The sequence below is a fragment of the Oncorhynchus nerka genome, linkage group LG25 (genome assembly GCF_034236695.1).
Source record: "Oncorhynchus nerka isolate Pitt River linkage group LG25, Oner_Uvic_2.0, whole genome shotgun sequence".
Classification (NCBI taxonomy): domain Eukaryota; kingdom Metazoa; phylum Chordata; class Actinopteri; order Salmoniformes; family Salmonidae; genus Oncorhynchus; species Oncorhynchus nerka.
Window position 1 is genome coordinate 48,896,452 of NC_088420.1, and position 15,080 is coordinate 48,911,531.

At 43.6% G+C, this 15,080-nt stretch overlaps 1 protein-coding gene across 1 annotated transcript in view; it reads right to left on the reverse strand.

Annotated features, from left to right (window-relative positions):
* Positions 1-15,080, reverse strand: part of LOC115109615 (transcriptional enhancer factor TEF-1-like) — a 44,698-nt gene that overhangs the window by 4,606 nt on the left and 25,012 nt on the right. Inside the window, exons 4-12 of the mRNA XM_029634733.2 lie at positions 11,307-11,371; positions 10,872-10,934; positions 6,212-6,346; positions 6,041-6,087; positions 4,236-4,297; positions 3,877-4,001; positions 2,962-3,135; positions 1,500-1,640; positions 70-222 (exon numbers count right to left, since the gene is read on the reverse strand). Of these exons, the coding sequence (XP_029490593.1) occupies positions 70-222; positions 1,500-1,640; positions 2,962-3,135; positions 3,877-4,001; positions 4,236-4,297; positions 6,041-6,087; positions 6,212-6,346; positions 10,872-10,934; positions 11,307-11,371 (965 nt within the window). The remainder of the gene's footprint in view (positions 1-69; positions 223-1,499; positions 1,641-2,961; positions 3,136-3,876; positions 4,002-4,235; positions 4,298-6,040; positions 6,088-6,211; positions 6,347-10,871; positions 10,935-11,306; positions 11,372-15,080) is intronic.

The window sequence follows — 15,080 nt, forward strand, 5'->3', positions numbered from 1 at the left end:
ACAAGACAGCCAGACACACACTTGTTATAAGTATACAAACAGATGGATGACTGAGTAGGACATCCTTACCAATAGGATGGTGAAGTTCTCCAGGACACTGTTCATCATGTATTTCTCAGGCAGGTGTTTGAGTTTGTGGATGAAGTTGATCATGTATTCACACATGGGGGAGCGGCTTATCCTGTAGACAAAGCGTCCGTTCTCGAAGCGAGCATATTCCGTCTGAGGGGGAGGAAGAGAGAGAGAGATCACTGAGTGCAGCTCTTCACAAGAAAACAATTAAGTGATAATGCCCAAGAAGCCGGTGCTTGGAGGATATATTGGCACAGGTGTCGTTGAGGGCCGGCAAACCGTGCCAATATATCCTCCAAACATCGGCTTCTCGGGCATTATCACTGTTAATCAACGGGTTACCAACAAAAAAGGTTACTTTGCTGAATTTATTCATTATATTTCATCCTTCTACATGATATAGTCCCGACACAAATCTAGGGTTGCTACCCAAGCCGGCTGGTCGGTTCGGTTGCCAGAGATGCGACCCAGTCATTAAATCTTTTTATTCTGTATCTGTGGATGCGATCCAGTCGTTCGTTCTAAATGTTATTTTGCCATTCTGGCTGGCAACGTTCTTATCCCTTGCTTGCTGGCTAGCCAACTACAGCTAACTCACAGTCACGTCAAACAGTGCAGCCAGAATAACAACAAAGTAGCAGCATTTGTATTTGTTTAAGCTGTTTTCTAATGACATTTATTTGGATACATCCATAACAATGAGCTAATGATTTCACCTGAGGTAGAAAATGTGCTCTCTCGTCAGGACACTGTTGTTCAGAGGAGCTAGCCAACAATCACTTCAAACTGAAGCTGGAAAGACTGCAAACTAGCTGCACTTCGTTTCGTTTGACCTGTTTTCTATTGATAGTTCTTTGTATATATCCATAAAAATGATAATGACTCATGATTTCAACTGGCTGAGAAAAGCTACCTGCCTGTCTGTCTCATCCCGACTCCTGACACGTTCATTACTATGGGACAGCTGGAAATCGAATTTGAATATTGAAACAATGTTGCAAATGTCAGAGAGACAGACAGCAAGGTTTATACAAATCTCTGCTGTTGAAAAGTAAACGTTAGTCTAAAATAAATGTGGGAAAATGTCTAGATGCTTTTTATAGTGGAGATTAAGTTTATAAATTGCCTGGCTGGGCTGATGAGACAGTGGAATATGCAGTCAGATGGAACAGATTAAATAGCCATTTTAAAGTCATAGACACGGGCTGGAATGCGGTTTTAACCAATCAGCATTCAGGATTAGATCCACCCACTGTATAAATGAGGAGGAAACCATGTCCACCACAATCAAATAGCTGTTAAAACACTCATGTACGCAATTGTGAGAAACACACAAATATAAAAGTAGGTAATTGTGAGTCATTTGTGTTGTTTTATAGTTGCTTCTCCACCGAGCACACAGTGGTGTGTGCAGGACTAGGACTCACCTCCACCTTCTCAACCACCTGCTTGCCGAAGGAGCACACCTTGGTGGAGCAGGTGATGGTCATGTTCTCAGAGCTCTCATACTGGCTGGTCACACCGTAGAAGGCCCCAGAGTCATCCTGGATGTTACAGTTCAGATCAGCCTGCATCGGGACAACATAACAGCAGAGGTTTAACTACATGGTCAAGCAAATGTTGACTAACAACGGCTAAAACAAGGAGCTAAATGTTTACAACACATGCTGAATTTTTTTTAATTAAAAAGGGATTTTCTTTAAAATGTCAAGATTAACTTGAGGAAAGCATCTTGATGTAAAGGTTACTAAGGCAGCGAGGCCCTCCAGTGGCTCATGACAATACTTGCAATTATATTATTTGGCATGTCTGTATGCCGAGAATGAGTTGAGTGGCTATCTACCGGTAAACACTGTTGTACAATAATCTTGTGCTTCTGCATCTCAAATGAGGCGGAAAGAGGCTTTAGAAATATCCAAATGGCACAAGGCAGATATGAGAAATGGCCTGAATGGATGTAAAAATAAACTATTTAATAAGAGTCCTCTGAAGGGGACAGTCTGTTTTCAGAGAACACTGAGTTCATCGTGTGAACAAAGGAATAAATAGCTCCTTCATTAAGTCAGCTGGTTATTAAGGCCTGTAATGATCAGAGGAGGGCGATTGTTTAGAGGGTGAGTGTCCATGTTTGAAATTCAGACGCAGTGGCTCTTCACTAATGTCTGAAGAGAGACTCACCGTCTTGTTTGCGTTTCCCATTTGAATTTTCAATTGAATTCATGTGGACGTGAAATAATATGGTCAAGTCTTAAAACCTATTAGTTGTAGATCATGAAACTATCTTTGTGTTGAACAAAATAAAAGGGATTTGACTGAGTATCTCAAAGCTAATAGAGAACCAGCATGTATGTAACAAACAGAGGAAACAGAGAGCTGAGGATGACATTATACTCGAGTTGTAACATTGTAAATCAAATAAAGCTTTTTTGGGGAGCCAATAGACTATATAGGATGTAATAGTAAGTAAAGCCGTGGAGAATGGTACCAGTAAATATTTGCACTTAGAGAGAGAAATGAGAGACAGAGACTCCATTGGTAGGGAGCTACTGCAATCTCCTTAGTTTGCCCCAATCTCTCACACCTGTCAGGGGGTAGGCAGGTGTTCAAACAAAGCCTCAATGCTACCACATCAGACCCTAGGGAAACGCACATACACACACATTCAAACACAAAACCATATCCTCGGCTTCACTCGTGATGCGTATACTTGAATGTACGTATCATTAAAGTTGTTTGTTCAGATGTAAATCGTGTTTTTTTTGTGACGCCAAATTGTGTGGACAATAAAGGCCGGGATTCAATTCGAGACACGTTATAGAGCAGCGCATTGGACAGCCGACAATGCGCCTTTTAAAAAGCATCATCGTGTGAATGTGCCATTAAACTCACCCAGAACTTGACCAGGAAAAAGGAGTTGTGAGGGCCCTTTCCAAAGAGCTCCTTCAGTCCTCCCTTCTTCTCTGGGAACTTATCGTAGATCTGACGGATGTCAACAGCCTCCAGTAGGGCATCGCTGTACGAGTAGTTAGTCTGTCCGATGTGGGCAAACAGGTGCTTGTTGTACTGATGAGAGAGAGAAAACAACAGGTTTAAATAGATCCCCTCGATTGGCATTCTTTTATGACTTCTCCATTACCTGAAGGGCCAGTTTCCGCAGACACAGATTAAGCCTGGTCTTGAACTAAGAAAGGTTTTCAACAGTTAATCTCCATTGAGAATGCATTTTAGTCCAGAATTAGAGTTAATCTATGTCTGGGAAACCGGCTCTAAAAGTTCTCAATCTCTCGTGACAAGGTTGTCATATCAAAATGATATATGAATATTTCAAAATGATTTTAGCACGTCATGTATGATCTGACAACCTCTTCAGAAGAGAAGATGTTCTTTTCAGGGTTGTTTTAAAGTCACAGATGTGCACAGGCATAGCAGTATAAATACTGGTCTCAGATAACTCACTACCCCAAGATAAATGTCCGCTGTCATAGAACACAAGCAAAAAAGCAATAGCTAAGAAATAGTGACAAAATGACAAATCGGCTGTGCCAAGGTAAACATAGATTTTCCAGAGTCACTTAGGTATCACTTTGTATTTGGAGGGATTCTGCTTTGCTTGTGGCATTATTGTCCTTGTTTTACCTTCTCTGTCTGTGAGTGAAGACATGCCCCAGTTTGAGGCAGTACGGTTGACCTCAGGAATTGCCACTAGTTTGACCTGCTTTGGGACGCTGTCTGAGAAACAACTCCTGGTTTACCCCGGCGTGTTTTACTGTGCGTGGAAAGGAATACAGTGGGGCAGGTACTCACAGAGTCAGGGTCTCTCTGCTGCTCCAGGAAAGCAGAGAACTCCACCAGTCTGAGTTTGGTGGTCCCGATGGAGCGGCCCTGCCAGGCTGGAGCTGTAGGCGCGGGGGCTGTGGGAGGCTCGTACGCTGGGCAGGGTAACACATAACACAGTCAATTCACTATACACCGTTTACCGACACTAACATCGCACCCCTCACTATCGTTATGGCCATTAGCTATAGCAATAGTAGCATTGGCTATGTAACAGTATTAATGTACTGGTAAATAGGTGCCATTGGAGTTTCCTTTTGAGCGTTGGCCTGAGAGGAATTGAAATGAGCTGATAGAAATAGTGTGGGTTAGGGTAAAAGGTTTCTCACCTGAGATGGTGGTCGTTACAGCTGTCTGGATGGGGTAGGCCTGCTGGGCAAATGGCTTAACGCTGAAGACAAAAAGACACTAGCTTTAAGCACCAACTGTCAGAGCAGCTCACAGATTACTGCACCTGTACATAGCCCACCTATAATTTAGCCCAAACAACTACCTCTTTCCCTACTGTATTTAATTAATTAATTAATTTTGCTCCCCATTACTTTTATTTCTACTTTGCACATTCTTCCATTGCAAATCTACCATTCCAGTGTTTTACTTGCTATATTGTATTTACTTTGCCACCATGGCCTTTTTTTGCCTCTACCTCCCTTATCTCACCTCATTTGCTCACATCGTATATAGACTTGTTTATACTGTATGTTTGTTTTACTCCATGTGTAACTCTGTGTCATTGTATGTGTCGAACTGCTTTGCTTAATCTTGGCCAGGTCGGAATTGTAAATGAGAACGTGTTCTCAACTTGCCTACCTGGTTAAATAAAGGTGAAATAAAAAATAAAATAAATAAACACAGAATCAGGAGGTTGACCTGGGTAATGCAATAATACAAAGAATGATCTGGCTCCATACCAGTTAGACCAGTGGTCACCAACCTTTTTCTGGGTCAAGATCACTTTCTGAGTCAAAATGCCGAGATCTACCGCTCTGATTTTTTATTTACACGACTTTAAAAAAATGTAAGCCTATGCAACATTAACCAATTAAAAACAGCTCTGTAGCATTGAGAGTTGTGTAGTAAGCTATAGGCCCAATACATTATCACCGCATACTGGCTTTGCTTGATTTTACATGCCAATGCAGTGTTGTTCGGGACATTTTTTTAAATTATATTTAAACATTTGGGGTAGGCTATATGATCACACCGGGAATAGATGGTTGTATTACTTGTGAGGCACAGCCGAGTGAGCAACATATAAATAATTTGCTTAATATTTTACTGGGCTGATGGTGCCTGCATCTGATGGTCAGTCTCAGCGGAGGGAGAGAGCAGCAGACTGAGGGTCCGTCACTCAACATCCATCTGCTCTCTCTTTCCTCCGCTGACACAAAAAGGGCCACCGTCTTCCAGCCGATGGCGAAAACCCGAGTCGCACCGCATTATTTCGGCGTCATGCACAAAATCAGGTTGTTAGTCCTATGAACAGAGAAAGTTAAATATTCCTTGATATTAAAAGAGACCCAAGCCGCCAACAATAACAACAACGCAAACCTATAGATACACTTTCCTACTCATTCATTACTGCTGCAGTGCTTGTTGTCGCGCTGGGAGGAAATAGGAAGAATACTCATTTTATGGCTGATAAAAGTGTTGAATACAAAGTGTCGACAGTGCCCGAGTAAGAACTTAAACAGGAACTCACTCATAAAAACAGCAGCTCTTTGCTGTATTTGTTGACAGTCTCTCTCTCTAGTCAGGGTTTTAAACTTTTTGAAATCTCACAGTATCAATTTTGCCGTAGCTTTCTTTTATGCCTGCCACGTTACTGCAGACTCGGTCATCAGCAATCTGATTGGCCAGCGGTAGCATAGTGCACTTGATTTTCACTCCAGGCCACCGGGAAGGCAGAGTTTGTACCTTCAGACACATGAAATGGCAACAGTTTGCCTACCAGGCGTGCAGGGCAGCTGAATTGGCTGCACCTACTACCAACAGACAGAGACTTGGGTTTTTTACAGAAATGTTTGACGATCGACTAGAAAAGCCTCGACTAGAAAAGCTAACACATTTGTTATTACTTATTACTTCATCATCTTCTATTGTGATTAACAAGACAAGCATTAGGACGTCTTACTCTTGTGAGGATCCAGGCTGGCCAGTGGATATCATACCCTGCCAAAACTAGGGAAAAGGAGTAGATGAACGAATGGACAATCAGGATGGCACAACGCACTTAAAGTAATTTGTCAATTGCCATATTTGTCAATTGTTACGAGGGATGTGTGTTTAGTGACGGGTGTCTTACCCCTGCCGCACCAGGGAAGGTGGGTCTTGGGAAGCCTGGGAGGCCAAGCTTGTTGTGGATGGCGGTGGCAGAGACGATCTGAGCCGAGGACATGGAGGCCATACTCTGCAGTGCCTTGTCTTTCACACTCTGGTCCTTCAGCAGAAAAAAACACATTGACTCAGCCAGAGAGTGGTGGGCCAAACAACAAGCAACAACAGCCAAACACACACACACAACAGAACTCTTTACAACACCAGCAGGCGAGGACATGGATTATCTGAAAAGACCACAGGAACACCAAGACCGCCTATACACCTGAAAGGAATGTACTATTAAGAGTACAGATTTCTATTGCTCTTCATACTTCTCTCTCAGACTGGTGAATAAAAACACAGAATACAGATTGTGGTGTTTTTGATCCTGTAATTGAATACCAGACCATTTCATGTATTTATTTTCTAAAGGCAGAGTTTGTCTTCTATGAAAACAAACAAGGACATCAGGGCAAGATTCTAGTGTACAGTGAACTTTGGGGGTGGCACTCTGGTGCTTGAGTTCTCTGTTAAGTGTCACCCTCTGATATGCTGCCATTTAGCATTTCTGTACAATTTTAAAAGCATATGTAATATATGCCATTTAGCAGACGTTTTTTTCCCCAAAGCGACTTACAGTCATGATACATTTTACTTATGGGTGGCCCCAGCGGGAATTGAACCCACAACCTTGGGTGTTGCAAGCACTAAGTTCTACCGACTGAGACACAGGGGACAACATATGAGTTTGTGCAAGCATGGGTTAATGGAATGCCTCACTGCCATTTGCGTGAAAGAAGACTTGGGAGAAGACGAGCATGCTGGCAAAAACAATACACTGAGATGGAGTGGATACAGAGAGATGGAGTGGATACAGTGAGATGGAGTGGATACAGTGAGATGGAGTGGATACAGAGAGATGGAGTGGATACAGTGAGATGGAGTGGATACAGAGAGATGGAGTGGATACAGTGAGATGGAGTGGATACAGAGAGATGGAGTGGATACAGTGAGATGGAGTGGATACAGTGAGATGGAGTGGATACAGTGAGATGGAGTGGATACAGAGAGATGGAGTGGATACAGAGAGATGGAGTGGATACAGTGAGATGGAGTGGATACAGAGAGATGGAGTGGATACAGTGAGATGGAGTGGATACAGTGAGATGGAGTGGATACAGAGAGATGGAGTGGATACAGTGAGATGGAGTGGATACAGTGAGATGGAGTGGATACAGTGAGATGGAGTGGATACAGTGAGATGGAGTGGATACAGTGAGATGGAGTGGATACAGTGAGATGGAGTGGATACAGTGAGATGGAGTGGATACAGTGAGATGGAGTGGATACAGTGAGATGGAGTGGATACAGTGGAGTGGATACAGTGAGATGGAGTGGATACAGAGAGATGGAGTGGATACAGAGAGTGGAGATGGAGATGGATACAGTGGAGATGGAGATGGAGTGGATACAGTGAGATGGAGTGGATACAGAGAGATGGAGTGGATGGAGATGGAGTGGATACAGAGAGATGGAGTGGATACAGTGAGATGGAGTGGATACAGTGAGATGGAGTGGATACAGAGATGGAGTGGATACAGTGAGATGGAGTGGATACAGTGAGATGGAGTGGATACAGAGAGATGGAGTGGATACAGATGGAGTGGATGAGATGGAGTGGATACAGAGATGGAGTGGATACACTGAGATGGAGTGGATACAGAGAGATGGAGTGGATACAGAGAGATGGAGTGGATACAGAGAGATGGAGTGGATACAGTGAGATGGAGTGGATACAGTGAGACGGAGATGGATATAGCGAGATGGAGTGGATACAGCGAGATGGAGTGGATACAGAGAGATGGAGTGGATACAGTGAGATGGTGGATACAGTGAGATGGAGTGGATACAGCAAGATGGAGTGGATACAGCAAGATGGAGTGGATACAGAGAGATGGAGTGGATACAGAGTTATGGAGTGGATACAGAGTTATGGAGTGGATACAGAGAGATGGAGTGGATACAGAGAGATGGAGTGGATACAGAGAGATGGAGTGGATACACTGAGATGGAGTGGATACAGAGAGATGGATTGGATACAGAGAGATGGAGTGGATACAGTGAGATGGAGTGGATACAGAGAGATGGAGTGGATACAGAGAGATGGAGTGGATACAGCAAGATGGAGTGGATACAGAGAGATGGAGTGGATACAGAGTTATGGAGTGGATACAGTGAGATGGAGTGGATATAGCGAGATGGAGTGGATACACTGAGATGGAGTGGATACAGTGAGATGGAGTGGATACAGTGGGATGGAGTGGATACAGTGAGATGGAGTGGATACAGTGAGATGGTGGATACACAGTTGCTGCTGGTGATAGATACAAACACAGGACATACAGTACCAGTCAAACATTTGGACACACCTCCTCAAGGTTTTTTCTTTATTTGGACTATTTTCTACATTGTAGAATAATAGTGAAGACATAAAAAATATGAAATATGAAATAACACACATGGAATCATGTAGTAACCAAAACAGTGTTTAACAAATCAAAATATATTTGAGATTCTTCAAAGTAGCCACCCTTTGCCTTGATGACAGCTTTCCGCCAGTCTATTCTCCATTGCTTGTGTTTTTTGGCCCCAGCATGTCTCTTATTATTATTGGTGTCCTTTAGTAGTGGTTTCTTTACAGCAATTCAACCATGAAGGCCTGATTCACTCAGTCTCCTCTGAACAGTTGATGTTGAGATGTGTTTGTTACTTGAACTCTGTCAAGCATTTATTTGGGCTGCAATCTGAGGCTGGTAACTCTAATGAACTTATCCTCTGCAGCAGAGGTAACTCTGGGTCTCCCTTTCCTGTGGCGGTCCTCATGAGAGCCAGTTTCATCATAGCGCTTGATGGTTTTTGCGACTGCACTTGAATAAAAGTTCTTAACATTTTCCGGATTTTAAAATTGATTTTGATTTGATTTAACTAGGCTAGTCAGTTCAGAACAAATTATTATTTACAATGACGGCCTACACCGGCCAAATCCGGACGATGCTGAGTCAATTGTGCTCCGCCCTATGGGACTCCCAATCATGTCCGGTTGTGATACAGCCTGGAATCGAACCAGGGTGTCTGTAGTGATGCCTCAAGCACTGAGATGAAGTGCCTTAGACCGCTGCGCCACTCGGGAGCCCTTGGATTGACTGACCTTCATGTCTTAAAGTAATGATGGACTGTTGTTTCTCTTTGCTTATTTGAGCCGTTCTTGCCATAACATGCACTTGGTATTTTACCAAATTGCCCTATCTTCTGTATACCAACCCTACCTTGTCACAACCCAACTGATTGGCTCAAACGCATTAAGAAGGAAAGAAATTCCACAAATTAACAAGGCACACCTGTTAATTGAAATGCATTCCAGGTCACTGCATCATGAAGCTGGTTGAGAGAATGCCAAGAGTGTGCAAAGCTGTCATCAAGGCAAAGGGTGGCTACTTTGAAGAATCTCCAAAAATAATATATTTTGATTTGTTGAACACTTCTTTAGTTACTACATGATTCCATATGTGTTATTCCACAGTTGAGGTCTTCACTATTATTATACAATGTAGAACATAGTAAAATTAAAGAAAAACAGTTGAATGAGTAGGTGTGTCCAAACATTTGACTGGTACTGTACATTACACAGTATTTGGGCCTTTAGCAGCAGGACACTATGGATCTAAGAGCAGGGACACCTAGCTTTACAGACGAGCCTGAAGCACAGCCAACAGTACAGTATTTTGAGGGTGGTACTTACCATACATGTGACCTGAATGCAAAGAGATGAGAGTGGTTTTACTCTTACAGCCCACTCGTCACACTTTGCTATCCGGACAAAACTAACTACTGTCCGTATTACAACATAGAATGATTACGTTCAGATTGTTAGAGATGACATGGGAGGTATAGACAGTGGTATGTAAAACATGACTTTGTATGCAAGCCAACCCTCAAGTTGAGCACACACACAAACACACACAAACACACACAAACGAAGAACAGCTTCAGCGTTAAAAGATGATACGGTCATAGCTTCTGGCTGACTGCTATCTCCAACACTAAGGTGCTCATATACAATAAACAGAGAACACGTCTTGCCAGCATGCTTCTCTTATTGGCTTGCTGTCCAAACATCATGCAGCGAGATATTGTAGGTGCAATCTACTTTCAAAAAAATAAATCTACTTTCAAAAAAATCTACATAAAAACTAAAAAAACATTAGCATTTAAACATTACAGTACTTTCTTGCAAGTTGATGTAAGATATTTTTCTTGAGTAAAATATAATATGAAATATTATGAAACTGAACATGCAATTCAATCCTTGATCAGTGAAAGAAAGAGTAGAACTATCCCCTTGCAAAGCCATTCGAGTTCCGCTGAGCGGGTGTACACTTTTGTTAGTCACAGGAAGCAATAAGAAACAAGAGCAACAAACAGGGGGAAGCATGGGACTAGCCCATCGAATGCTAAACAGGAATATTGGATGTGTGGAATCTAGGATACTGGAGTCACAGCATCAGGCATCCCACCCATTACCACAGCAACAGAAACAGGAAGCTAGACAAACAGCGCTTGGAGGTCCAAAAGGCAGTAGCTCTTACCTTTAGCTTGGTGTGAAACTCCCGAGATTTCCGTCTGGCAAGAACCTGAATGTGACTGGAGACCTGTTGGTAGGGAGACAAGGGAACAGACAGTTACCATGGAGATGAAAAAGAAATAGGGCCTAAAGCCTGCCACTGCGGGCACACACTCCTCCCTTGACAACTGCATCCAGCGCTTTGTATCCTTCACTGTTTGACAGTGAAAAGTGCTATGCATCATGCAAAAACAGCCTTCAATAGGAGACCTGTTTTGATCCTCCTACGCATGGCCACACAGGTCAAAGATCCTTCGCCTGGCCAGTAGTATCAGGTGACCTGCCCTCCAGCAACCTCTAAGGGCTCCAGAAAATGGCAATATGTGTCCCGTAGGGATTGGACCCGTGAGTGGTTTAGATTTCATTACAAGTGCACAGTATATCTGATGAGTCTTCTTACCTGCTTTCTTGTCCTTGTCTTTCCCGTTCTTAGTTTGATGTATCTCGCTATCAACTCATTGCGACCTGAGGGAAGAAACAAATCACTCAGGTTTGTGTAGGTAGTGGCCTCCTGGCTTTACGTGTCCACTCCAGACAGGTGTGTGTGTGGAGGGGGCCTGGTGAGTGATACTAACCCTAACCCTTGTTCACTTGGAGGGGACCATTTTGTTAAGGCAACACGGACTGGCGGATAACATGTGACCTCGGCCGAAAAAAACAGCATCTGGGGGGGATTTAGTGGTGTGACCCTGCACCCAGCAGGCCCGCACTGTAATCTCCCACCGCCCATGCTGGGGCCTCCCTACTCTCAATCACTCACACACTGTGTACACATAACATGACAATACGGGCATTCATGCAGACGCCCAATTCCCAGATCAAAGGCCCCCAAACGGCCAGCTGTAAGCATGCTTACTGCTGAATAATTCATTATTTTCACCAGCTTGCAAACACACACTCAGCGGGACTTGGCAAGAGCACGAAACAAGCGAGAGGGAGAGTGACAGAGCGAGAGGGAGAGAGAGAGGGAGGGTGAGGAAGAGAGGGAGGGAGGGTGGGTGAGGAAGAGAGGGAGGGAGGGTGGGTGAGGAAGAGAGGGGGAGTGAGAGAGGGTGAGGGAGAGAGAGAGAAAGGGCAGAGAGAAAGGGAGATACAGACAGAGGGATGGAGAGAGAGAGAGCCAGAGAGAAAGAAAGAGGGAGAGGGATGAGAGAGGGAGTGAGAGAGAGACTGAAACTGAAAGAGGGAGGGACGGAGCGAGAGGGTAAGAGAAAGCGAGAGACAGAGGGAGGGAGAGAAGTTTAAAGACCCTCAACCTAACAGACCAAACCAAGATATCCCTCCCCCATGATACTCATAAATTAGCCCACTATGAGTTGAGTAAGCTAATATCTATTTCCAGAGCTAAACAAAAAGAGTGCACTGCCAGAAGAGAGACAAGAGAGAGAAGTTTCTGCACTGATGGACATTGTTATTGTCAAATGTCTCATTAAGTTTCAAAGAGGTAACACTGCGCCATTTCCTTCAGCTTTCTTCAAAACCAGCTCCATCACATATTCCTGCTTTGTTTATTTTCTCTGTAAAACCAGCCATTTAAGGGGGCTGAACTTCCTGATTTGGCCTCATTTTCAGCTTGGTCTTTAAGAAATGCAGCGGCCATGACTGAAGCCAAACGAGAGTCTGTTGTGTGTGTTAGCACGTGGCAAGTGTTTGTACATTCACTCTGCCAAAACAGTACACAGTTACAATTGCTCACCCTTCTAGATAACTTGAAACAGTCTAACCAGGTCTTATGTCTTGAAATTGCAGAGGCTAGCTAGTGCTAGCCAACTTCTTTCGCCAATTAGCTTCAGCCACCTGGTGTGCAACCGTGGCAAAGTTGGTTTGACATTGGATAGATTATCTCTGGGGCTAGTTAGGGACCATCAATAAATTATACAATGTAAATGGGACAATATTTTCATGTTGCACATCTTTTAGTTGGCTCATAAATACGTTCAATATTTGTAAATACATTTCTATAATTTATAGTTGGTTTGAGGTTTTTAAGTCAGTTACATTTGGAGCTATTGACATTTTTAAAATATTGTTTACATTGTGTAATTTACTGATGGTCCCTATCTAACCCCATAGGGGTATGGAATGTCAAACCAAATTGACCATGGACATTACGATCTGGTCATTTGCAGCTGCGCTCCGAATTGATGATTACTTGGGTGCTGCCAGCTTTGGGCAGGATTTAAATCAACCAAACCCAATGAAAACTGTTACAGTAGTAATAGTACCCTTCATTCCATGACATAGACATTTTTCCTATCATCTGGCAAATCTCTGGTTTGGACGAGGCTGACTTTATGACCAGAATTATCCTATTTACACTTTGTAGTCAAGTATGACACTAGGATACATGTTTCTGACTAACAACGATGCCACATAGGCTGTTTTCAAAATTCGAAGTTGCTTTTTAGGAGCAGTCACTCTTTAATATCATTATTGCATGTGCCAAGAAACACACATTCAAATGAGTTCTCTCTGAAATAACATCTTATTCAAATGCATTGCAAATCCTTCAAGCAAACTGGACAATATCACCTTTCATTGGCTATCCCTTAAATAATAAAAATGATGGAGAACATAATGCAGCCTACAGCAGAGGTTAGAGCAGGGTCGGAGTTAGGGTTAACAGATTGGAGTTCAGTAGGTCGACGAGATAAGAGTTTGTGTGTGGGTTGGAGATGTCTGACTATGTAGAGTTGGAGCTTAGAGCTCTCATTGCTATGGTTTGCCTGATCAGCAGACTGCTACAGTGCTATTTGACAGCTGTGTGTGGGCAGTTTTGTGTTCCCATTTCAGCTCCCACTTACCAGGCTGACGGATGGAGCAGGACACTGACCCACAGTGACCCGGCCTCAGCCCTACTGATCCAGGCCAGGGGTTAGAGGTCAGGGGTCAGAGACAAAGGGGAGAGACACAACACCACACAGTACACACAACATAACCAGAGAGAGAGTAGTAGTTTAGCACCCTCCACTGACACCAATGGACAACTGACACTGAAATTCCAGGATAACGCAGGTTAGTGTTTTCGTAATACACATAGAAATTATTTGTATTGGTAACAACAACTTTAAAATTAGATTTATTTTGTGTGTGTGTGTGTATGTGTGTGTGTGTGTGTAAAACAGCACGTCTCTTAGCTGAGATCTTTTTAAAGCTCTCATTTCCTTTCCCGGCCCTCGTTTTAAGGATGGACTGACCATACCCCCACAAGGCACTGCACTGCAGCATCCAGGGTGATGTCAGAATACCCCAGAGAACACTCTGGCATTCTGACAACCTGAGGATCACTCATACACTCACTCACTGCTCTCTTCATGTGGCTTTGCCATTAAACGCTCCTCCAATAAATGTCTATTGCCAGGCAATATGAGCTGTTTCCAACATCATAACAAGGGATTTAAAGGCTTTTCTCAGAGATGGTTTCCAAGTGTCATTGTGAATCACGGCCATAAGGAAAGACAACTGTGACTTGCCCTGTTCTTGACATTACCAAAGTTGTGAAACACTGAAATGGAATAAAAACCAAACACTTTATAGGCAATGAAATGATCTTGAACCAGTTAAAGAAGCTGCCCTCCGTATTGTACGGTTCTATTCATTTTCCTGCATGTTGCGTTCAAGGTAGTGAGGCTAGCAAAACTTTAAAACGTATCAAAAGTATCAACTCCCAACATTACAAATCCCACAGAATACGCACACGTACAACAAAATGCCTCATCTCTTGGTCCAGTGCTCAAACTTGTCGCAGGCACCCTCCTTTCATAGCCCTCTGACTAGCTTATATTTACACTGTGACGGGCGCCCTAATCCTTTCCGCTCTTTACTCCCCCTTCCCAGAATGCACTGGGCCTCAGGCAAGCCCCTGACTCTCGGCGGAGCGGAGTGAGTGCAGGAGAGACCCAAATCCTCTGGACAATAGCCTGGCTGTCCCGCCGGCCATGATGGATGACTCAAGGGTCTCAGGCCTACATTAGCATCACAAAGGCCTAAGCCAACAATATGGAGCCTTTCAGTGGGAGGTCCCCTGGCTGGCTGGGGAGACGGGAGAGAAGCCCTATAACTACTACAGACTGGAACATTACCATGGCCAGAGCTGCTGTATATTTACTCCTTCCCCAGGGCTCTGTCTGGTCCAGCCTCCATATTGTCACACACAAACACAGAGGGCTACCTT